This window comes from Prunus mume, linkage group LG3, assembly GCF_029339155.1.
Source record: "Prunus mume cultivar Tortuosa linkage group LG3, ASM2933915v1, whole genome shotgun sequence".
NCBI classification, from domain to species: domain Eukaryota; kingdom Viridiplantae; phylum Streptophyta; class Magnoliopsida; order Rosales; family Rosaceae; genus Prunus; species Prunus mume.
The window spans coordinates 21,353,551-21,378,222 of record NC_142700.1 but is presented as its reverse complement, the minus strand read 5'-3'; the positions used below and the strand labels follow the sequence as shown (position 1 = coordinate 21,378,222).

Sequence of the window (24,672 nt, the reverse complement as noted above, 5' to 3'; positions counted from 1 at the left end):
CTTTTGCTTTCGAGTTCCCACTAAGCTATAAAGTTGGAGATGCGTTCTGATCGGAAATAAATTTATCAAGGCTTTGTTACCATATGAAATGGTACCGAAAGGCTCTCCAAAATATCAACTAAGCTCTGCTCTGCTCGAAAAAAAATAAAAAAATCAACTGAGCTTATTACTTATCTAGAAGCAAAAAACATATGTTTCATTCCAATTGGATATTTAAGTTATCATCATGATTTTGTTTAGACTCTAAAGCATCTTTAAAGGAATGTGCAAAATGAGTAGAAGTTGGAAGATTGAAAGTATGTTTCTCAGGCACCACTTGTCAAGTCTGCTCCAGCACTCGTACACCTTTTACTACATCTTCCTAAACCGTTGGCAAATTAAAGGAAGTTTTTATGGCATCTAGGAGTTGTCATCATCATTGTATTAAATATTGATCGTTTCTGAAATATCGAGACTTTCAAAATGCGAAAATTTCAATGAAAATATCTGTATCAGTAAAAATTGAATAAAAATTATAAAAATTTTGAATGAAACTTTGAAACATGTTTATTTAATCATCTACTAATTTATAAAACATATTTACATGGTGGGCTTATGTGACTAAGGTCACTGGCGGATCCATTGAAGGACGAGTGTAGGCACTTGCCCTCACTCAAGATGGGATTCCCCCTTGTTTTCTTGAAGCATGCAAAGCCTGCAAGGTGTTAGACTAAATTCCCCAACGAGGTGACTATGCTGGAATTGGGGCAAAGTGTTTGATAAAAGTCCTGTGAGAGAACATGGAGTGTGAAGGTAGTTGAGTTTAAGTCTGTTAGTGATTTGAACTTCTACATTTTGCCCCTAAAACCAAAAGTTTCTTGATCCACTAGTGAATAAAGTTGGATATAATGTGTGATCACAAACACAAATGCTCACATAATATGCTAACTAATTACTAAATTTTGAGTATATGTTATATTATTTTATTTTTTATGAATGAACAAAAAAAATTGAGATTTCATGAGAAAATAATAAGAAATTAAGTATTTAAGAACATAAACAAAATAATAGTTTGTTGTACAAATAGCAACCTAAGAATTAAGCAACTATATGCACGTTTTAAACTCGTAAGTGCACACAAGATTAGACAAAGAGTATAGAAAGCAAATACGAGATCATTCCCACGAAGATTGGATTAATATGTGTTTAAAATTAATTTATATTATATTGTGGTGTTCTAGTATTTCTTTTAAGCATGACCATTTTTCAGGGTTTTTTAAATGCTTCACTTTTAAGGCATTCTGCCTCTATATATATAGATGACAAGATAGTCTTCGGTTCAGTTGGAGAGGGAGCTGTCCACTTCTCTTTAAGCAATGGAAAGAGGTTCGAAGCACCCCAACCTCAAAAATGTTGTTTTTTTTTAATGCATGTTGTAGGGGCTTTTTCGTTCCGGCAGCTACTACGGGCCTAATTCCGGCAAGAGATGAAGAGCTTCCAGATAGGTTTGGCTGAGAATAAGAAAAAGAGAGGAATGGGTGGCTTGAGTATTATTTCGGCAGCTTGATGTGACTCATCAAATGCTAGAGCAACTGCCAGATGAGGGAAAAATAGGGGGGAGGATGAACAGAGCACGAATTTGTTGGGTGTTGCAGGTGAGAGAGGAAGCTTGCTCTCTGAAATGTGGGTTGTTCTTGATTGGATAGAAGAGGCCCCTTTTATAGCTGCTGGAAGCCATCATTTTCCAAGAAACCCTAATGGTTTCTATCCAATTTGGCCAAGTCTTTCTCATCCTTTCTCCCCTCATCTCTTCAATCATCATATTTTGGTGAAATTCACTCTGCCCATTTGCACAAAATTAGGGATTTTTAGGAGCTCAAGGCCCCTTTCCCGCAGCTGCTTCAAAACTCCCATTTTTAGCCATCTCTTTCCTTTCCTTTCTTCCTTTTTTTATGGCCAGGTCTGATGAGGGAAAGAGAATGGGTATGCATGCTGGTTCAAAAGGTGATCTGCGCTCCAATATCCCTTGGTCCCTTGGGTGTCTTTTGCTTGAAACTTGCTCCCTTCCCATGTGCTGGAACTTCCCAGTAGCTCTGCATATGTGGACATCTTGCTCCCTTCGTGGCTTCTGTTTTTTAGCAAGGGGTTGAGGCTTTTGTTGCTTCTCATTTCTAATTGTATGGGCTTTCTAGGATAGGAAGTCAACCTACCAAACAAATGGGCCACCTTCATCAAATATTGGGCTATAGGAGTTAATTTTAGTGGACAATTTTGATTGGGATTTTTGGTTGGGTTATTTTCCCTTTTGTGATCACCAATATATTTGGGCCTAAGAAATGGGCTTGGGTTCCGAGGCTCCCAAGCAACCCGGAACCTCCATTTCTCGAACCATCAATGGGCCTCATGACAACTTATTACCATCCATATCACAACCCACTTAAGCAAGCCCCTGACATCTTACGTGGCTTGGACCCACTTAAGCTTGTAGCGTGGCATGTTGCTTATTTGCTTGGCATGACATGTATGCAAAGTGTATATGGCGAACTTTTGCGTGTCCAAATCGGATTTATTTTTGATAAGGTATCGCATTGGGCCAATAATGTATTTGGGTCGAATGATGGATATTTTGGGCCTCAACACATGCATATAAATCCATATTTTCACTAATGAAAAAGCAAATCGATAATACCACAGTGAAAAGACTAGGCACCTAAACTAAGGGTGTTGAGGCTTCGAAGGACTATTCGTTCGATGCATCCTATTAAGGCCGAAACAATTTAAGAAAGCTCCAAATATATTCAAGGCCCAATGTATCACTTTGCTACCAGAAAACCTTAGCTTGGACACACGCATGCATCTCAAACACGTAAGGCTAGTTTCGCATTGCTGTACTATGAAAATAATCGCTGTCAAATTTTTTGTGAGAGAAATCAGATGTGAGATAAAGCAGTTTGGCGTTTGGTAAAATTTTTGTTAAAAGCGTTGTTGGTACTGATTCCTACATAATCAGAAAATGATTACCGCATAATCATTAAACCCAGCATATCTTCGAAACTGGTTCTTGCATAATTAGAAAATGAAAGCACCTCATTAACAGTTTTCCCTTATAGCTTTCTCTCACAATAATTTTTAACAATAAGTGATTTTATCATAGTTTATCAAACGGGTTGGGCTTCCCAAAATTTTAAAAAAATCACTTATCACCCCAAATAAGTAATGCCAAACTGGCACGTAATGTAACTTCAAGAATTGACTATGCAAGCTTTCATAGTCATGCCATGCCAAGTGTGACTCTAATTCAACACGTGGGGATATCACACTAAACTTGTATGATTTACAAATTTCATGCACACCAAGCCCATGAGGAAGATTCTATCAAAAATCTAAGCTATGTGATGATCAAATTCGTATCAAGTTCATGCACTTCAAGCCCACTCTTCTGCCAAGCATAAGCACATACAAGCTTTTAGCCTTTGCAATATAAACTTGTGGCCACTGCACTTCAAGCTTCCAAGCCTCCCATACGCCGCCAAAGCATGGTAAACACACGCTTGCATACATCCTTGCAATACCAAGCGGCTTCGTTTTGTGACAAACCATCCAACAAGCTCACGTAGGCTCAAGTCACATAAACTCTTAGGGTTTACTGAGTAGGCAGTGATGTGGATGGTGATAGGGGTTCACTAGGCCCTTGGTAGACTTAGAGAATGGAGGTTTTGGGCTACACCAAAACTCAAGCTCATTTGCTAGAGCTCAACCATATGAGTAAGCATCAAAGAAAGTTAATGTCCATTTACAAACCAACTAAACCTTCCCAAACTCAAACCAAAACCCAATAAAAAGCAACTAAACTAGTTCAAAACCCAAAATCCCATTAAGGAAGTAAAAAATGTTTAATATCTTGCTGGCATGAATTTTACCCTAACAAACTTTTGGAAATAAAAAAGGAAAAAAAGTAGAACTAGTCTTTTGCCAATGAAGGAAGCCCTAGCAAAGCTAGCTACATGGAGATGTTGGGTATCAATTTCTTTTGTCGAGCACCTATTGGACCATCCAGTTTTCAAATTACTTCACTAAGAAGACCGAATAGGGGAAGACTTTGTAAAAAGGGAAAAGTCTTGTGAAAAGCAAAGGGAAGACTTTGCAAAAAGGGAAAAGTCCAAGCAAAGTGCAGAACTACTAGGGTTTGACACATTAGAAGATCTCCAGCCTCTGTACAATATAATGCTCAACATTCAGGTAAGGACCAACCTTGGAAGCCACGGGAAATACCACTTTCAATGTTGTTGTAAACATTGTAAACATTGTCATTTCAAATCACGAGATCCATCCAAGGAAAGCAATCAAAGAAATTGATGTCAATCCGGAACATTCCTAAGGAGGAGAGAATCAAGTGATTAGATTTATAATTCAAGAATCTCATTCAATTCAATTCTACAGATTCAGGAAGCCACACAAGGAAAGATTTTGAACAAAGTTGACCTTCAAGCCATTTGATGGCTAATCTATGGGTTGATGGATGCCCCTATATAAACCTCATCAAACGAAGGGAGGAAGACCCGACTTCAGATAGAAAAAACTATTTTTTATCTTTCACTTTTCTATCCCTAGACTAGGTTTTATTTTCGAAGCAAGTAGACTAGATCAGTTCTTCGTTCTCGTTAGTGTAATCGCCTTTTAATTAAATTTGCGTCTTTATCATGAAATTCTTTAAAAAATACTAAAAATACTCATATGAAACCTAACCATCCTCGACCTTGAGGAAGTGAAAGAACTTAGGCCAAGAAGAGGTTCCTTGCTTGGTCGATCAATTGGCTGGTTAGAAGTCAGAAGCACGAAAACAACAATCCAATGTTTTCCAATCAAGCCAATTAGTGGCTTGGTGATGGCACGTGTACACAATCCAAGAGAAGAATGACCAATAGTTTCTTTCATCGATCACCTCGACTGAAAAGAGGGAAACAACTAGCCAAAGCCAATGACTTGGTGACAACTTAGTATGAGGGTAGGATTACATATTTTATTTTATCTAAAGGACAATAAATAGAAAATATGGATGTAGCCAAGAGGATGTGTTCCTCACTCTGTACCGAAGTTCGAATCCCCTTCCTTGTAGTTTAGGGGGTGTATCTAATTCAAACTTTTAATGACTTTTATAGAGTTTAAAAGTCTAGAGATATTCAATTTAGACTTTTAAAGAGTATATAAAAGTCTAGTGGTATCCAGTTATGACTTTTAAAAAGTATTCAAAAGTTTGGTTGTATTCAAAAAGTTAATGACTTTAAAAAGCTTATTAAATGAATGACTTTTCCATATTTTTAAGGCTAATTGTTAAGAGCAAAAGTCTTGCCATTTTACTAGTGACTTTTATCAATTCTATGAAAGTATTTAAGAATTTGTCAACTCTATGAAAGTCACTCACTTAAAAAAAGTCTTTATAAGTATGAATTGGATACACCCCTAGATTACATTAAAATAGATTATCGCTTGTATAAAAAAAAAAAGAAAAAAAAAAGAGAACAAGTATTTAAAGAGAAAAAGATAAAAAAAAGACCCAGTAATTTGGTAATTTCATTCCTTTCTTCTTTTTTGTTTTCCTAATCTTGTGGCAAAAACCATAATCAGCAGCTACGAATGCCATGAATCAATTCAGCTACAAAATGGCATGACACATCCATTCAGGGCATCCCCAATCATAGTCTCTAATGGGCCTCTAAAAATGTGTAGAGAGATCCATTTAAAGCCCCGTTGGAATATTTTGTGATCTAAAAGTATCTTTCCCACAATGGAGGGCTCTACATCCGAGACTCTATATGAATTTTTTTTTATGATATAATTTTTTTTACGTGTTAATTTTTGTTGTTATTAACTTTCTTTGTTTTATTGTATGTTTATGTCATGCTAGATTTTTTATAATGAGCATTTCTACAAAAAAATAAAAATAAAAAAAAAAAAAATCAAAATCTGGAGTAGTAATTCTAAAGATAAATTATAATTTAAAAGATCAAAAATCAACATTTCTACCCCATTTATAATTAACAAAAATTAAAAGAAACATAGAAAAATTGAAGTAGTAATTCTAAAGGTAAATTATAACAATTGAAAGCAAAAAGAAAGTAAAAAAAGAGAGAGAGAAGGAAATATCGAACCAAAAAAAGAAAAAAAAGAAGAAGAAGAAAATAGAAAACAAAAAACAAAAGGGTTAGACAAAGCCCTTTTTTTGGTTGCTGTTAGAAAAAAGACATTAAACAAAGGGTCATGCTAGGGAAACCAACTTTATGTATTTAACTTGTGTCAACTCTCTAATGTAGAGGCTACAAATACTGAATGGGTCCCACACTCTATTAGAGTTGGTATAAAACCTGATGCATGCTGCAACTTTTCAAAATGAGGGACCCTCTTAGACTCTAGGGGCTCTATTTGAGTCCACAAATTTAGAGCTTCAAGAAGTTTGAGCCCCATTTAAGGCTCCATTGGAGATGGCGTCAGAAATTTAAAGAAACTTCCAATTCCAATTTATAGATCCAGAGTCCATAGTAGGCTCATAGACAAGTCTAGGTTGTCAACAAGCCTCTTCACTTTTTGTTTTTGTTTTTTTTTGTTTTTGCTTTTTGTTTTTTTTGTTTTTTTTAATTTTTTTTTTGGTCGGAGGTCACTTGAGCTTAATGTTTGGATAACTCATATTTATGTAACGTAAGAGTGCAACATGTGTGAGTATATAGGATTACGGGTTTTTATGGCTATAACATAAATTTACTTTTTAATCTAAAAGAGAAAAATATGTATAAAAAACAAAAACAAAAAAACCCAGTAATTTGGTAATCTCCTTCCTTTTTTTTTCTTTTTGCAATGGGTAATTTTGGTATCCTAAAATGAGTGAATCACAGCATAATCATCATCAGCTACGAATGCCGTGACGCAATCATTCAGCTACGAAAGCCATTACGCATCCATTCAGAAACGGTCAAAGATTTGATTTATAAAAGGAGCTTCCAATTTCCTCTGAAACGTAAACCGAGCCCAATCTTCAGAGTCCAGAGTAGGAGGCACAGACTACAGAAAATGAGCAGCGGGGCTGGTAAGGTCGTCTGCGTCACCGGTGCGTCCGGTTACATTGCTTCATGGCTCGTGAAGCTTCTTCTTCAAGGCGGTTACACTGTCAAGGCCTCTGTTCGCGACCCAAGTCAGTACATTTCCCCTTCTTTTTGGTCTTCATAAGTTTTGGTTTTTCTTGTTCGTTATGGTTTCTGATCTTTTGATGCTTGTGATTTAGATTAATGAATGCAATGTTGGGGCATACAGATTTCAGATTATTGTTATAATTGATTATTCTTCATCTTGATTGAAAATTTGATGGTTATCTACGCTTTTGAGAAGCTGGTTGTGGGTATTGGTTTGATGGGTCAGATTCTTTATCTCTTTGAGGTGTGGAAGTAATGCAATCGCATCTTAGACATGTGCTTTAAGCTTTTATGGGTTTTATTTTCGTATATTGATTAAGGCTTTACGTTATTAGCTACGTCAGGAATGAATGGAGAAGTCGAGTCATGGAAATGGGGCCGAATGGCTATCTGGGTTTTCTCTTTCATGTACATTTGCCCTTGTTTGTGCACGATATTCAACCTTCAATGAAGGATTTGCTTTTTTTTCTCGTTTGCCTTCATGATTATACATGTTAATTTCAGTTTGATACTAAAAGAACCCTTAATACTTTATTGTAGAAACAGATGAAGTACTCTAATTTTGGAAGCTCGATAAAACATTGGTTTAAATTAAATGTATTCAGGACGAGCTGAAAAGTTTCAATCCTTTCTATTCCTGTTCTGTGGACGTGTAGTGCTGTCCTGTTTCTTGGTCTGTTGGCCTTGTATCCATTGTTCATGCTTTTTGCAGGTTCAACCGCAGGATTTAACTGTTTTGCAGGCTTTTAGTTTTTGTTGAAGTTAAAATCTTTATAAAAAAAAAAAAAACTAGAAGAGTTGATTATTTTATTATGTCCTAAATGTCCCACATATGAGCTCTTGGGCACTGTTTCCTTGTAAGCTAGGTTTGCAAGGCTAAGTTCTACCCATGGGGCAGGATATTTGGCATAGGATTTCACAGTGATATTTGGTATGGTATTTCACCACCGGGTAGGTGTGATCTATTGGTTGGGTTAAAATCCACTTTGGTATTATTTATGAACATAATATCAAGTCATTGTATACTGGTAGGTAGATGGTAGGTGCATGAACCCCACTTGGAAATGGCTACAATCGAGCTATCAGGGGAGTAGGTGAGTGAAAGCCACCTCAATGGAATTTAAGAGTTACCGTTGAGCTTTTCTGGCCAGTGTATGAGTGGGCTGATGAGGAGGTGGGGTGCGGAAGAGTGTTAGGTTGACATGTGCCAAATGTCATACGTTTTATGGATAAAATATCTTTGTAGGCTCTTGGGCATCCTACCCTTGCAAACTGGTTTAGCAATGGCAAGTTCTACCCATGGGTCATGACATATTTCTGTTTCTGTGGTAGAATTGGTTTCAAAGGACAGGTACACGTCACTATAAAAACTTATTTGGGTGCTTAACCAATAAAATGTTTGTTGGTTTCAGGTAGGATCACGTTAAATGCATGTTTCATATAAAATGACAGGCATAACTTGATTCTGACATCAAATTGTGGGTGGTATTGATCCTTCTAATTTACATGTATTTCTTCAGGCAACGCTTATTCTCCTTTTCTGAGATGTTTTCTGCCCTGTCATATGAATGATTTAACGTTTTATTACTCCTATCTGTGCCATTATCATTTAATTTTGACAGAAAAATAATGCATGTATAAGTACGTAGATACGTGATGTCCATTATTGCAAATACAGATGTGTCTCTAAGCTTTGACATTTGTTTATAAATTCGGATCCTATTTTACATTATCCTAACACTGAATGCAATCTTATTCCTGTATATACATAGAAGTAGCATTATACATTTTTTCCCCTTTTTCTTTTATCTCCCAGGACAACTTGTATGCTCTAGATTGATGAGTCTTGCGTTTTCATTGTTTCCGTCAATGAGTTCTCAGAATAGTTTTAATTTTTGGATCAACTCCGTAATTTAATAGATGCGGCTAGTATTAAGAGAATGATTTACTGAGTTCATTTTTCATTTTTCACATAGATGATCCAACTAAGACAGAGCACTTGCTCGGGCTTGATGGAGCTCAAGAGAGACTTCAACTCTTCAAAGCAAATCTATTGGAGGAAGGTTCTTTTGACTCTGCTGTTGACGGTTGTGAAGGGGTTTTCCATACTGCTTCTCCCTTTTATCATGATGTCACAGATCCAAAGGTTCATCAACTTGTACCCTTCCTTTATGAATATTAGATAGTTTTTGCATGTGCTTCCAATTTCTGTTTTGTTAATAAAGGTACTAAGGATCTCTTTTTAGGTTATAAAAATTTTAAATTACCAAAGAGCCATGTAATTTTCAATATCTCCTTCAGAAATCAAGGGATTAGAGCATTGGCTGTTGGGAAAAAGTGGATACATATAATTAGTTCCAACTCATCATGTTAATGCAAGTGGATACATATAATTAGTTCCAACTCATCATGTTAATGCAATCAAATATGTTTGCTTGATAAATCCATTACTGTTGCAATAGCATATGCTATTTTTTTCCTTCAATGTACATGATCAAGTTATGATTCCGAAATTTTATTTCATGATATTCATGGCCAAAAGAATTCTCTTGGGATGTTTAAGTCTATGTTGGTGGACAAGAAACTAGTAGATGTAGCCTATTCATTTTTGTGTCACCCATTTTTTCTCTTAGATTAAGATTAATCTCTTCCAATCTATAAAAGTCACTACTAAAGCACACATTAAGTACATAAGTATAAGTTCACCATCATGTATCTACTTGTTGAAAACATAGAATGATGCACTAGAAATGTTAGGAACAATCGTGAGTGTCCAATTTTTGCTGCCTGTACATGCAACGCACGAGTTCTTTGTTTTCTCGGCAAAGCGCAATGCACAGGTTAAGTTGTCAAGATTAGGATTATAGCAATTGTCTTTCGCATTCCTTAATTGATTTTTGATAGCTTTTTGAATTCAACCTTAAAATGCAGGACCCTTTTTTCATATAATAATAACACTAGATTGTTTGTTTTTTTTTTTTTGGTGCTAATAATAAGGGTGGTTGTATGGCTTCTAACTGTTAAATAGTTGTTGCCTCATTTCAGGCAGAACTACTTGACCCTGCAGTAAAGGGAACCCTTAATGTTCTTAATTCGTGTGCGAAATCCCAGTCTATCAGACGGGTGGTCTTGACATCTTCTATAGCTGCAGTTGCATATAACGGAAAACCTCGAACTCCTGATGTAGTTGTTGATGAGACTTGGTTTACTGATGCAGATTTTTGTAAGGAATCAAAGGTATGCATGTGCTATCATCATTACTCATACTCTTTTGAAAATAAAATATGGTGATGCACTTTGAGTCGTTACATTGTAATGGTAGTATATCAGCTAAATTTAGTTTTGATTTCCTGAGAGTTGACCAAACCAAAATAATATGATTGCAAGTCTGCTTGTTCATGAATGAACAATGGGTTTGTTAATGGATGATGAAAGTTTAGCAATGAAGAAGAAGATAGGAAATGTTTTAAGTGACAAGAGAAGCCGGTTCCTTTTTCCCATGCACATTTTCTAAAACCAAGTTGTAGTTTAAGTATATTTTCTAAAATATTTAACCTTGTGAATTATTTGTGCCTGTGAAATTACTGACAAGATGGTTTGCAGGGGCCTAATTAATTGTGCCTGGGAAGAGAACACAATCTTCTCTTCCTTCTTACCCAATAGGATTTTAGTACCATAAAACACTTTTTGGGAGAAATTTCCAGTTTCCTTATTGTAAGTTCAGAAAGCATGTATGGTGAACATGAAAGTTGTTTGTATGTGGCAATATCTTGCCATCTTAATCTCTCAATTTGTGATGTTAACTTTTTATGTGCTTTTATTATAAACTCTGAAAACTTAAAAGTTGCTCTGACTTGCGTTTTAGAAATGAAATTTCTTCAGTGCTTTATGGTTACTTAAGATTTCATGTTATTTTATTAAGTTGCTAAAACCAGGGTTTTGTTTTTTTTTTGGTTTTTGGTTTTTTGTGATTGAGGGGTTCCCATGCCCATAATTGTAATGTAGTCACCAAACATGTTGTGTCCTTTAAGCCATTCTCAGTTGCTTCATGTTTAATGATGTTGTTCACCAGACAATATCATGTCAAGCCTTTAAGGCTTTAAATGCTTTGTCAAAGATTAATTTTTTTGGCTTGTGCATTCAATAAAATATGGTATCTTTACTATTGTAACAAAACATATTTTCATTTCTTTTTATGTTCCCTTAATTTTCTCCAGCTATGGTATGTGCTTTCAAAGACTTTGGCTGAGGACGCTGCCTGGAAATTTGTAAAGGAGAAGGGTATTGACATGGTTACAATTAACCCTGCAATGGTGATTGGTCCTCTGTTACAGCCAACACTTAATACAAGTGCTGCAGCAGTTTTGAATGTTATTAAGGGTAACATTTCTTCATTGTTGTATCTGGTATTTCTTGATTTCAACAAGTAAAATGTTTCCTGCTTAACATGATTGGAAAAATGTCTGCATGAAAACATTAGATAATTATTTTAAATAAGGATATTTCTTCATATTGAGTCAAGATGCTGCTCTATGGTTCCTTTTATTTGTCTAACACTCGGTGCTTTCTTTCTCCGTGAAGTACCTGAATGTTTCTTTACTTTGTTTGTTGTAGGAGCTCGAACATTTCCCAATGCAAGTTTTGGATGGATTAATGTTAAAGATGTTGCCAATGCACATATTCAAGCATTTGAGATTCCTTCAGCTAGTGGCAGATATTGTTTGGTTGAGAGAGTTGCACACTTCTCGGAAGTTGTGAGAATTTTACAGGAGCTGTACCCTGGTTTGCAACTTCCAGAGAAGTAAGTCTTTGTTTCCTACACAATTTAAATTTTGGTATAGCTTTGTGATTGGCAATAGATAATTTCCACATTAACACTGTCCCATGATTCTGATAGTGATTAATTATTTGTTTTCTTTTAAATTCAATCGCTTTTATAACTAAACTCAGCATTGCTGTTTTTCACACTTTTCTGGTGTATTTTGGTTTTAGTGGTTATTTTGTATTCAAAATGAGTATAGATTGTGGTTCAGAACTACAATATCTGATCCTCATTTTGCATCCTTCTAACCTTTCAGTCACGCTAAAATACAACTAGACTGCCTAGGAAACAAATGTCATAACTGGGAAAGCTAGCTATCATCATCTGGCCTCTTAGTTCAATTTCATGTGAAGTTGAAGTTGCTGCACTTTGTCAGCCTATAGATGCTCTTCAATTAGTATCGCAAAGATTATGCAACTAAGTGCTCATGATTATAGTACATGGAACTGTTGCTAAAAAAATTCACCATATAAAGGGGCTTAAGCCAATAGAAATTACAGATAATGTAGAAGACTCTTTGTTGGCAGACTTGTTTGTACTCCCTCATTTATTGCAATCTGCAGGTTCACAACTTCCTCTATTTTTTATTTATTACAAAAGCAAAGAACATACCGAGCATGACCTGTTATTTTGCTTGGTAGTGCATGTCGATGCCAAACTCTCTCTCTCTCTCTCTCTCAGTTTCCTGTTGTTTTCCTATGCTAGTTTCATGGAAATTAACTTTGTAATTTTACCTTTCAAATGGTATTTCCAGGTGTGCGGATGATAAGCCTTTTGTGCCAACATATCAGGTGTCCAAGGAGAAGGCAAAGAAGTTGGGTGTTGAATTCATTCCATTAGAGGTTAGCCTCAAGGAAACAGTTGAAAGCCTGAAGGAAAAGAATTTTGTCAATTTCTGAGTCTTCTTGTTTCAGTACTGTGAGGGTCTTTGCAATAAATTCGGTCTGTGCTATGTTTCGGTTGGTGTTTTTGGTTTAGTGACTTAGTCTACTTGGACCCAAAACAGAAAAACCGGACTTAGTCTCCAGCTTGTTGATTCCTATATATTTACCCACGTGTCTGCAGAATACAGAAGAAATTAACTATTGAATAAGATATTGGATTACTGAGAGTCAAGTGTATTCATGGAACTTTTATTCTCTTTGATATTAATAGTGATCTCCCTGTATTTCTTGTACTGTAAGTTTCGATGTGTTCTTTATTTTCTGGCATTTTTTTAATACATAATTTGGGATTTTTGCGCGTATTTCTTTTAAATTTTGAGCTCGAAATTGACCTTTAAGCAAAAACCAGAGATATTTAGTCATATATCTATTCTTAGCACTAAAACTATAAATAAACCTTACACTATTTAATTTCTATAAACAAACTCAAAATAAACTCAAAAAATGACAGTTGGCCCTATTGAATTGAATTTTAATTTTTAAATTACTTTGATGCCCCATTGAGTGTTTTGAGCTTTTTCATGAGGTTTTTGGGTTGAGTTTGATTTAAGAAATCAATGGCAGTTTTGTAATTTAAAAGAATTTAAAAGTCCTTTGATTATGTAGTAAATGGGCTTTGGGTATGTTTCTAAAATTCATTTCATATAGGGTTTTTTATTTATGTATAATTTGGGCTCCTATATTGGGTATTATAGTGAATCTCCCAAAAAACAATTGAGCTATTTTCCTTGCCACAAGAACTTTCATGAGAACAAATTTTCCTCGCAGAACAGGTCATAGAATAGCCATGTGTTAAAACTAGGCTTGATTTTTGGACTCATCGAATTCTAATTAAGGTGTTCTAAATTCAATTCAAAATTTCGGACTGATAGGTCATGCAAGAACTTTATAATAGAAGGATTTGATGGAGTTCTCCCTTTGAGTGATGTTGGACTAGTGCTCACATGCAATGAAAGTTGTTATACTCCACAGGAGAACTCCATCTTTGCCTCCTTGGTCATTAAATCCTATTTTTATTTCAACATAATGTCAAACGTTGTAGGTACTAGGTAGTTCAAATTTAATGTTGTTCAATATTCTGAATTTTTAGAATTTTAAGATATGTTCCAATTCTAATTCAATTTTTTTTTTCCTTTAGAATTTTGCATTTCAAAATCAATTGGTGGCAAAATTTCTAATCCAACTTGAACCCGTCAAAACTGTAAGAAAATTTCACAATTTTGGCATATTGTAATTAAAAAACCGAACTTTAATCTAATTATTATTTTTTAGTTATCAATACGAACAATTGATTTTATTTTGACTTGTTAGTTTTTCTTTTTGTATTTTGTTTAAAGACTGTGTTTACTTCCAAATAAATGTTCAATTCTTGTGTGACGATCCATCTAGAAATTCTCATAATCAGCATGCATGTTTTGAATTCTGTTACCAAGGTTAGTTTGAAGTCTCATCCGGTATTAATTAATTAATACTTTTTAATTCATAACACAATATCATCTTCCATGTTAATCTAACAACTTTTTATTTATTAATTTAAAATTTTATTTTACTCCCACTTTTCTTTTAATATTTATTTATTATATTAGGTTTTCATGTGCTAAGATATATAACTGCTGGGTTCGGTAAGTTATCTTCATGAAACAAAGATAATATAATTAATTATTAATGGCCTATCATGCAGCTAGGTCGACCAATTAAAATACATGGTTTCAAATAAGAAGATAAACAGCAATTAAAACAACTGATAATTATCATCAATTTTGAATATCATAAATTCAATTTCGGAAGCATATTCGGGCGGCCAATCCCACCCGAAACCCCGATTTATCTCAAATAATTTCGGAGTCTGTTTATTTAAATTTGTTTTCAACTACAACTCTTCCACGCATTTTTTCAACAACAAAGAAAAGAGGAAGACTCAAGCTTGCGTCTCTGCCAGTGTCTTCTCCCTCAAAGAGTCCAACAATGGAGCCTGTTGAACAAAGTCATCCGCATAACAAGGCTTCTGTTACTTCCCAAGTGGCTTCTTATAGCCTCATCAACAAGCAATCTCATGCTCAAGCTCATCTCACTCATGAACTCACTCAACCAAACGAGCCTGGAAATTCTTTGATAACCAATGTGTCTGCGGGCGCAGAACTTTCGGATGATGAGTCAAATAGCTTCAATAACAATCTGAAAAATGAGGAAGATGAGTTTTTCGATTCGTTCCCGCCCGGTTATCGGTTCAACCCTCTCGATGAGGAACTTGTTGTGCATTATCTGAAGAAGAAGGTCTTGGATCAGCCCTTGCCTCCCAACCGGATCATTGAAGTTAACTTATACCGCCACAATCCGGAATTTCTTGCTGGTACATGTCAATAAAGGAAAATTGTGCATTACTAATCTTTGTATCAATATCCCTAGGGTTATGTACTTATTCTTCATTAGATTTTCATAATGATCTAACGTTGAGTGGATGTTTTTCTCATGTAGGATTGTTGGGTTTAGGGTTTAGGATATTTTTCTTATTAACTTAGTTTCATATGTGCATCTCACAGAAATTTATATATATAGTGAAATAGTGCCATGCAGCAGAGATTAATACACTAATTAATGAAGTCTGTATAATGTATATGCATTATAATCACTAAGATTAAAGCTGCGTTTTAACATGTTCTTTTGCTATGTGTTTAGATATTTTTCACAGGATAGATGATGAGAAGTACCTATAATATTGTAATGCTCTCTCTTTTTTTTATGTTAATTAACAGAAAAATATAGGAAATATGGAGAGGCTGAATGGTACTTTTTTACTCCGAGGGACCGGAAGTATAAAAATGGTAGTCGGCCGAAGAGAGCAGCTGGTAATGGATACTGGAAGGCCACTGGAGCTGACAAAGCAGTTAGGTCTAATGGTGCTCTTGTTGGATTCAGAAAGGCTCTTGTGTTTTACAGAGGGAAACCTCCAAAGGGTGACAAGACCAACTGGATCATGCATGAGTTTCGAGTCAAGGATTCTCCCGTTCGAAGAAAGAGGGGAGAGAATGACATGAGGGTATGCATATTCTCCTTCTATATAATTGATAATGAAAATCTAACTATATATCCCACATCATGCTTACAAAAATAAGTTTTGCTGTTTGCAGTTGGATAATTGGGTACTCTGTAGGATCTATAAGAAAGTTGATAAGAACAGCAAAAGATGTGAAACTCGGAATCATGTCGAGGATCCTCTATCCCCGCAGCCCCAGATTATAAATGGGGAAGGCATGGAGATGGAGACGGAGATGAGCACCCTTTTTGATCCTATGGTGGGGTATGACAACAAATACTCAATCATGCAAAATGTTTATGGTGTATCACATAATGGCATGATTCATAGCCAACTACAAGCAGTCCCCATGAATGAAGTGCCCACCAGTTATCCAAATATTGGGCACCCACAAGCATTTGGTGCTAGAGCTTCATCCATGCCACTGTTGCCTGACAGTCTGCTCGAGTCTAGATACATTGATGAATCAACTATCCATCCAGACGACTTGTACAACTTGAAGGCATTTGAAAGAAGTCTCTACGATACTTACCAAAGGCAATTCCCACCTGTAGAGAATTTTTATCCCTATTTGGAGTAGCTTCCGTGGTTGATCGATGGCATTGACTAACTTTCGTTGATGCTAGGATTTAGGATTTGGTTACGTAGTAAATCTTTATAATCTTTTTCTTAGTAGTTTTCTCAACTATCTAAACGAAGTTATATTATTTGAGAATTATAATTATGCCATGTACGTGTACATGGCAGTTGGATTTTCTTTTATAATGAGGCCTTTAATTGGTTGCTCTTTTATTATATGAATTTACAATTATATGAAAATTTATGAAAGCCTAGTGATGTAGGCTTTTTGTGATTAAATAAATCATGCTATTAGTATTTTTTTTTCCTTTTAAATTGTTGATGTGACTTGGAGCTCAGCATATTTTTTTTCTCTTTTCAGAATCATGGAAACAAACTAAATCTATGTTCTTCATTCGGCATGTTTTTACCTCAAACTTCCACATATACATAATTATCCAAGGTCACAAAAAAGTTGAAAGCCACAAAAAATCCAAGGTCAAATAAGAAAAGAGAGCCATTTGATGAAGATTAACCACTTCACTTAATGAGGTACCACACTTGTTGCATAAACGTCAAGCACATTCAAACAAAGAAAAACAAAGCAAAGAATCTGAATCTCTTAGAGCAAGTGCAGCGCTACAGCCCTGCCATGGCAACACGCCCCCCAAGGCCCCAATTCCACCTCCAGAAAGGCCAGTCTGGGCAAGCCATGGGACTCACCAGCCCTGGCAAGCCCATGGGCAAAAATGGACTAGGCTATTGCCCGCAGGTTGCTGACGTCAGCGCCTTAAAAAAATTGAAAAAAATATAAAAAAGATTTGGAAAATTTTTCTATAAATACTGACCAATATTATTCACTTTCTACACCAAATATTCATACAAATTCATCTCCTTCCAATATTTTTCACTTTTCATACCAAATTTTCTACAACAAAATTCCATTTGAAAATTTAATTTAATAAATATGGACAAGTGGCAACCCAAAATCTTATCTGAAAATTTTATTTGAAAATTTTATCCGAAAATGTTATCTAAAATTTTAGGTGAAAATTTTATAATAAATAGTAACACATGACAACCGAAAATATTATCTGAAAAGCTATCAAAATTAATAGTTAAGTATAAAAAAAATAGAAAATAAAATAAAGTAAATAGTGTTTGCCATTGCCCTTGCCTTTCAAGATGGAATCAAAAAAGACAAAATTAACACTATTCACATGAATAGTATCAAACCTTGACTTGCCTTTACTTTGTCATTGCCTTTTGCGGTGGAGGTGCTCTAAGAAATATTGAAATTAAGCTGTCAGGAAAAAGCTGAAAGAAGAGATGGCATGCAGCTGCCTCGGGAACTAGGTGCGTACAGATGCAGCATGTGATTCCTTAATCACTATTGAGTTTTGTAGTTTGCGAAAAAAAAAAAAAAAAAAAAAGTGAAAATAGTCTTGTTCTCTTTATGGCAGTTTGCAGAGATGCAGGGGCAGCATGTGATTCCCTAATTACTATTGAGTTTGTAGGGTAGATGAAGAATTAAAAGAGGAAAAATGTAAAAATAAAAGTAAAAATAAAATAAAGTCACACACTCTCTCTATAAAACAGAAAGTCATATTCACAGCATCGATCAGTTTTCATCATCAACTTAGAACTCTCTACCTCTTTGGTGATCTTTTTGGCCATAAAACTAGAAAGAAAATCGCACCTCAAGTCAAGCTGATATAAACTCCAAACAAAACCCAAGAAGCAGGTAACAAATTCATTCAAGTTAAATATTGCAATGCATGCGTTTTTCTTTAATTTTTACGTACTTTGTCGTAATATTTATTACCAATTTGTTTCCTGGGTATCAATTTCAATGAGTTAGAAGAGATTCGAGAGAGAATCATCATATTTGGAGGAGTGATTATGTTAATTATTTATAAGGGATTTGCTCTTATGTATGCAACCAAGAATCTCCAACTTCTGTTCATACAAGTATACTGTTACTTATGGCTATGGAGTTACAAGCATTTTGGAATGGGCGGTTTCAGAAAAGGAGTAATCCGGTACAGCCGATCACATGTCAGTCACGTGCTGTTTTTTAAAAACATGGGAAACCTGCTGCTAAGGTCAACAAGTGAAACGATTTCACGCTCGCTAGACAGCCCATGAGTCAACATCGTCTTCTTCCTCAAACTCGTCTACTTCAACTTCAAACTCATTTCTTCGTGTTCTTCAAAGTCATCTTCTTCAACTCCTCTTATGTAGAAAGTTTCTTACTCCTCTCTGCAACCTCTCTCTCTTCTTTGTCATCATTGTCAAAAACCCGTATTTTAGGGTTTGGATTTTGGGGATAATTTTAGGGGTTAGCATTTTGGGTTGATAATAGGAATTGGAATTGAGTTTTTCCAGTTACTGGTGGGTTGTTGGCACTCCTCTCGTCTGCAATCGAGCCCTTGTAAAAGCATTTGGTATTAGCTCCTTGTGAAGGTAAGTTAGCACTATCTTTTAGAGGTTGTAGTTAATTGAAATTCTATGGTGATGACTTGGGGCAAGAGGGGAAGTGGGTTTCTCACATTCATAAGATGAAGTGGGTTTCTCATTCTCAAAGTGGCGTGAGGTGAAGTGGGTATCTCACATTCATGGTTGTAATGTTCGTGCAATTTTAACTACTGTCATGCAATTGCATATGTCTATATGCAATTACTAATCGCATGTCTGCAAATCCAAGTCACTGAATGCAATTACTACATAGTTGTGTTTTCAAATTATGCAAGTGAGGTGATTTCGTGGTAGGTAGGTAGGTTTGACTGTATATTTTTGAATATTTTGTTATGGAGTGTAAAGTGTTCCAAATGTGTAATGTTAGGATTGGTTAAGATTTGGATTGGGATTTGAAAGGATTGAGAATCCCGGCCCAAGAGAGAAATGCATGGGTGGGTTGTGCGCATTATTTGTGCAATGTTATAATGGATGGTTGATACACTTGCAAGTAGTGTCGTGCAATTGCATATCGGTATATGCAATTACTAAGCGACTATGTGCAAATACAGGTCACTGTATTTTTGTAATTAAGCAATGTGATGTTGTGGTAGGTAGGTTTGATTGTGTGTAGTAATCTATGGTGTTTAAGGGGTTTAGGGTGTATTAGACTTTGAATTAGTATTCAGATTCTCGTCGCTAGAGACAATTGCATGATAGTATTGTGTACTTGATTTGTGCAGGTTATGGAAGCTCAAAAAATGGGTGAAGCGAAAGGAAAGCGCAAGGCGGAGAGTAATGTACAATAATCAAGAGTTGGCAGAGATGCATTTTTTAATTTCATGTAAGTTACACGTTGTGGGGGTCTTTCTATTCCATCAGCCTGACGAGTGGGCTTGGGCTGCCGAAAAGAGAAACATGCATGAAATTGCCCATTGAGTATGAGTTCAAGAATCAAGCCCCAAGACTGTTTTGAAAGGGTAGCTGAGCCTTAGGAAACACCTTGGTCTTCTTCACTAATGAAACAAATAGTAGTTTATAGATAAATTCTTGGCTTGCATGAGAAGCTTGTGGCATGGGAGCTGAGCATTCGTGAGTTTCGCGTGAGAGAGAGAAGGCTTGGGTTTCCTATGAGGAATAGAGGCTTGAAGTAATGATTTCGTGAGGATTTGCTGAGGAGAGAGAGAGAGAGAGAGAGAGAGAGAGAGAGAGAGAGAGAGAGATTATGGTGGATGAACAGGTGCTTTGGGTAATTTTCCAGCAACTTGACGAAAGCTTCGTCAGGCTCTGTATTGGCTTGACATAGGAGAAAAAGAGAAGTAAAGGAAGAACAAGGCTTGAAACCAAAGGGTTCCAGAGATGAGAGATGATGCTTGCTCTCTGTGGATATGGGTTTAGAGAGAGAGACAGAGGAAGAAGATGGAAGAACAAAGCATGAAATTGAAGGATTCCAAAGGGGATGCTTGCCTTCAATCTGTTTGTTGTGTGTTGTTTTGCAGGGAAGAAAGTGGCTCCTTTTATAGGCGCTTGGAAGACTCAATTTTATCAAGCCACCCTCTCCCCTTTTCCTTCACTTTCTTCCATTCCATCCTATTTGGTGAAACTTCCCTAGCCTGAGCATGTAGTCATGAAGCTTTTTGGAGTTCCAAGGTCCTTAGGCAGCTGGACTTCTCCATGTGGGTGAGGAGCCACCTACTTTTGTTTCTTGTTTTCTCACCAAAGCTTGAAGAGGAAAGAATAGGTAAGGGTGCTTGATCAAAAAGGTGACCAGCGCATGGGTTTGCTTGGTTTTGGTGGTTTGGCTGTGATCTGGTTTTAACAGATATGCACGACGTTGGATATTTTATAAGGTCTTGGGCTGTTTTGTTTCCAGCAGTTTGTGTGACAGACCCGCCTGAATTTCCCAGCAGGCGGACCGTCTTGATGCCGACATCACAATGATGCCGGGCCCACTTACTAAAAATTCAAGACATCCTACCAAAATTTTGGCAGTCTCCCCTGTAAAATGCTCAAACCCAACAATAATCAACCTGCATAATTTACATCATAATAACTCCCAACTGCCAGCATGCTTTTAACATACTACAATCCAACACAAAATGGCCTCAGGCCTCAAGTAATAGCCTAACATGGGCAGTAACAGAGTATCTACAGAATTTGTTTACAACAAGCAGGGGAGTAGAAAGAATTTATACTGAGACCTAACAACGGCGACAAGTTCGGGCTCGTGACTTGCTCGAATGCCTTCAGAGCAACTCACTGTCTGGGGGGCGCAAAACAGAAAGATGTGAGTGGACAGAAATAAAGTTTCACTTTAAATCAACATAGTAACCCCACCATGTAAAAATAATGCTCTAGCATGCAGTTTCACAATTCAGAAACCAAAAACTCAAACACAAAGTCCCAAAGTCCAAAACATCTCCACATCTCAAGCCCACAACTCATTTCCCAAAATATATGCAACTCTCAACAACCCGTAAATACCCATATATAAATATATATATAAAGCTGGGACTCTAATATAAAATATACTCCTCTCCATACTAATGTACCGGGGAGACAATCCAACTGGGATTGTTAGGGTACGCAGGATTTCGAACACTAACCCGTCGTCGGGATGAGTAGTCCAACGGGGGACGGAACTCCATAGCTCACACGCCGGCACGCCAACGACACGTGTAGCTCACAAATCTCATATCAAGTCCTACGCGCGCAGACGTATCATCACCCCATCGGCCGCCAACGACGCGTGTGTGATGATACTCAAGCAATATACATACTCTCCCCATACGCCGGCACTGCCAACGACACGTATGGAAAGTGTCTCACACACCGATCGCCAACGACATGTGTGAGACCCGTAATCTCATGGCCTTCCCACCCCACCGGCACTGCCAATGACGTGTGTGGGAAGCCTAGTAACTAGGGAATGGTACTCACCTACCATACTCATACATCTCACAACCATCCCTCAAATTCACATCTATCCACAATCTCACCACAACAACCTCTCATACTCTATACATAGACAATATAGATAGCCATCCCAAAATCCATATCAACATAATCATCATACTCAAATATATATGTCTATACTCAAAATATATAGCCAAGATATATAAACATATTCAAAACCACCAACCAAAAGCCTATTAAATCAAAGTCACCATTTAAAATATATGCACAAAACTTCCATAAATAAAACCATGCATATGCTTAAAACAAAGTCCACTCACAAGTAATCCCAAGCTGCCTGTGAGGGTCCCGCTGCGAGTGATCAACCAAGTACCTATTCCAAGATACAAATCCTTGATTAACATCACGTACTTCCAAAACGGAAATTCACGAAAGGAAATACTTAAATCCCCAAGTTCCCGGTGCGCTCACGTCCAAAGGAACATCCTAAGGTCGATTCTGATTGGAATTCGCCCCCAATCGCACGGTGATCGCGATTTCCCAAAACTTCAAATTATTGAATCGGAACATCCGGGGCTCCCATTCATGATCCGCGAATTCCTACAGGTTTCTAAGAGTACCTAGATCAACATACTTCAATTTGGAAACGATCCAACGGTCAGAACTTATCGAACCCGGATAACGCACAATATGCGAAATCCGTTCGATAGTCAAACGATATCCAAATTGAGATCCGCGAAATCCTACGCACTCGTGACAACCTAAAGATCTCAACAGGACGAAAAACAACTTCACCCACCTTGCCCATGCGCCGCCACACGCGCCGGCAGCGCGCGGGTGTGTAGAGAGATTTTCGGCGACGGAAAATCTCCAAACCAACGTTCACCCTTCCAATCCTAGATACTACTCGAAGAATGGAGCAACTTTTCCAACTACGGCAACGTCCAATTCGGACGGCAAGTGGCCGGAATTTCAAATTGAAATCCGGCCAAAACCTAGGTTTCCAATTCGATTCCAAACTTCAAATTCGATCTAATCCTAACCCAAAATCAGCTAGAGCACAGGAAATGGAGAAGAAACCTCACCTGGTTCACCGGGATTGGACGGCGGAGACGACGGCGCAACACCGTGAAAATTCGACTTGAACGATCGATATCACGGCGGATTTGAGTTTTCCGGTCGGTAATCGGTGGGTTGTGATCGTGGCTTCGAGGAGTCGAACGGAACCGGTGCGCTCTTCTCGTTGAACGGGAGAACCAAGAGAGAGAAAGATAGGGTCGGGAGAGAGAAACGGGAGAGAGAGAGGGAGTGTCGCGGGAGGGAGAGAGAGAGTGAGGGGTAAATGTGAAAAATCAGATTTTTACCCCAAACTTACTTCGAAATAATTACGGTTCTGCCACCGAACAAGTTTTGATCGCCAAAACTTCGTTAAATCTCCGATTCAGGCCTACACTTTCGTCTCAGTACCACCTACGCAACCACACCACTCACGGTCCCAAAATCTTCCCGGATAAGAAATTGACCAAAATCACCCTTAACCTAAGAGTAATTTAATATTTTCCCTTAATTAAATTAAATTAGGAAAATAAACGGAGTCGGGGTGTTACATTGTGAGTTCCCTTTGATTTCGTCAGACTGCTGGAAGCTTTGGCTGATGTGGAATTTTTTATGGGCTATGGCTATTTGATATTTTTCTAAGATGTTTGGGCCTTTTCTTATGGTGATTGACTATTGGGTTTTCTCTCATGCTTACCCATATGTTTGGACTCAAGGAATGGGCTTGAGTTTTGATGCTCACAAATAGCCCAAAACTTCCACTCCTTGGACCATCAATGGGTCTCGTGAATACTCAGTAACCATCCATACCACAACCCGCTCAGCAAGCCCCAGACATTCACGTGGCGTGGGCCTACTTAAGCTTGTAGCATGGCATGTTGCTTAAATAAGGATTTTCTGCTTGGTGTTGTATTGGACCTAAAATATATTTGGGCCCAACATGAGATTTTTTGGGTCTCAACATTAGCCCCCTTGATTATTGGGGCCATGAATGTGTATTAAAATGGTCCGATTAATCAATTTCCAGCCCAAAATAAATTGTAGAGGCATGTCATGGGTTTAGGAACAACTCAAGGATGACCAGTTAAGGGTCTCTAAAATTACAGCCAGGTCTTTTCCAGGAAGGTTGGAGGGGTTTCAATGGTTGTGATTTGCAAGAGTTGCATTGACTTGTATGCTTGATATTGGCTTGCATGCTTGATTTTGGCTTGCTGCTTGTCATTGGCGTGTATGTTTGGCTTCGGCTTGTATGCTTGGTATTGCTTGGCATTGGCATGTATGCTTGGCTTTGGCTTATATGCTTGGATGCTTGGCATTGGCATGTATGCTTAGATGCTTGGCATTGGCATGTACGCTTGATTTTGGCTTGATACTTGACATTGGCGTGTTTGCTTGATTTTTTCTTGCATGCTTGGTATTGCTTGGCTTTGGCTTGTATTGACTTTACAGCACCAGCCCTAGAACACTTGAATTTGGCAGAAAAAACCTCAGTGAAGGTGATAGCGTGCGACATGATGGCTAGACATTGGAAGAATGCTTGAAATAGGGCATGTGCTGGAAATGTATTTGAAATAGGGCATGTGCTGGAAATGTATTTGAAATAGGGCATGTGCTGGAAGGATATTTGAAACAGAGCATGTGTTGGAAGAATGTTTGAAATAAGGCATGTGCGGGAAGGATGTTTGAAATAGAGCAGGTGCTGAAAAATGTTTTAAATAGGGCATG

General features: G+C 37.2%; 2 protein-coding genes across 2 annotated transcripts; both read left to right on the top strand.

Annotated features, from left to right (window-relative positions):
• The first annotated feature begins 6,998 nt into the window (after positions 1-6,998).
• Positions 6,999-13,163, top strand: LOC103326866 (cinnamoyl-CoA reductase 1). The gene is given in 6 exon segments (NM_001293260.1): positions 6,999-7,162; positions 9,137-9,306; positions 10,206-10,397; positions 11,378-11,540; positions 11,775-11,961; positions 12,737-13,163. Coding segments are annotated over 6 exon segments (978 nt in total). The 5' UTR covers positions 6,999-7,041; the 3' UTR covers positions 12,882-13,163.
• Positions 13,164-14,779: 1,616 nt separating this feature from the next.
• Positions 14,780-16,783, top strand: LOC148919090 (NAC domain-containing protein JA2-like). Its single transcript, XM_089048546.1, has 3 exons — positions 14,780-15,276; positions 15,680-15,963; positions 16,055-16,783. Exons 1-3 carry the CDS (start codon positions 14,892-14,894, stop codon positions 16,538-16,540), a joined length of 1,155 nt encoding a protein of 384 aa, XP_088904672.1. The 5' UTR covers positions 14,780-14,891; the 3' UTR covers positions 16,541-16,783.
• Positions 16,784-24,672: the final 7,889 nt, after the last annotated feature.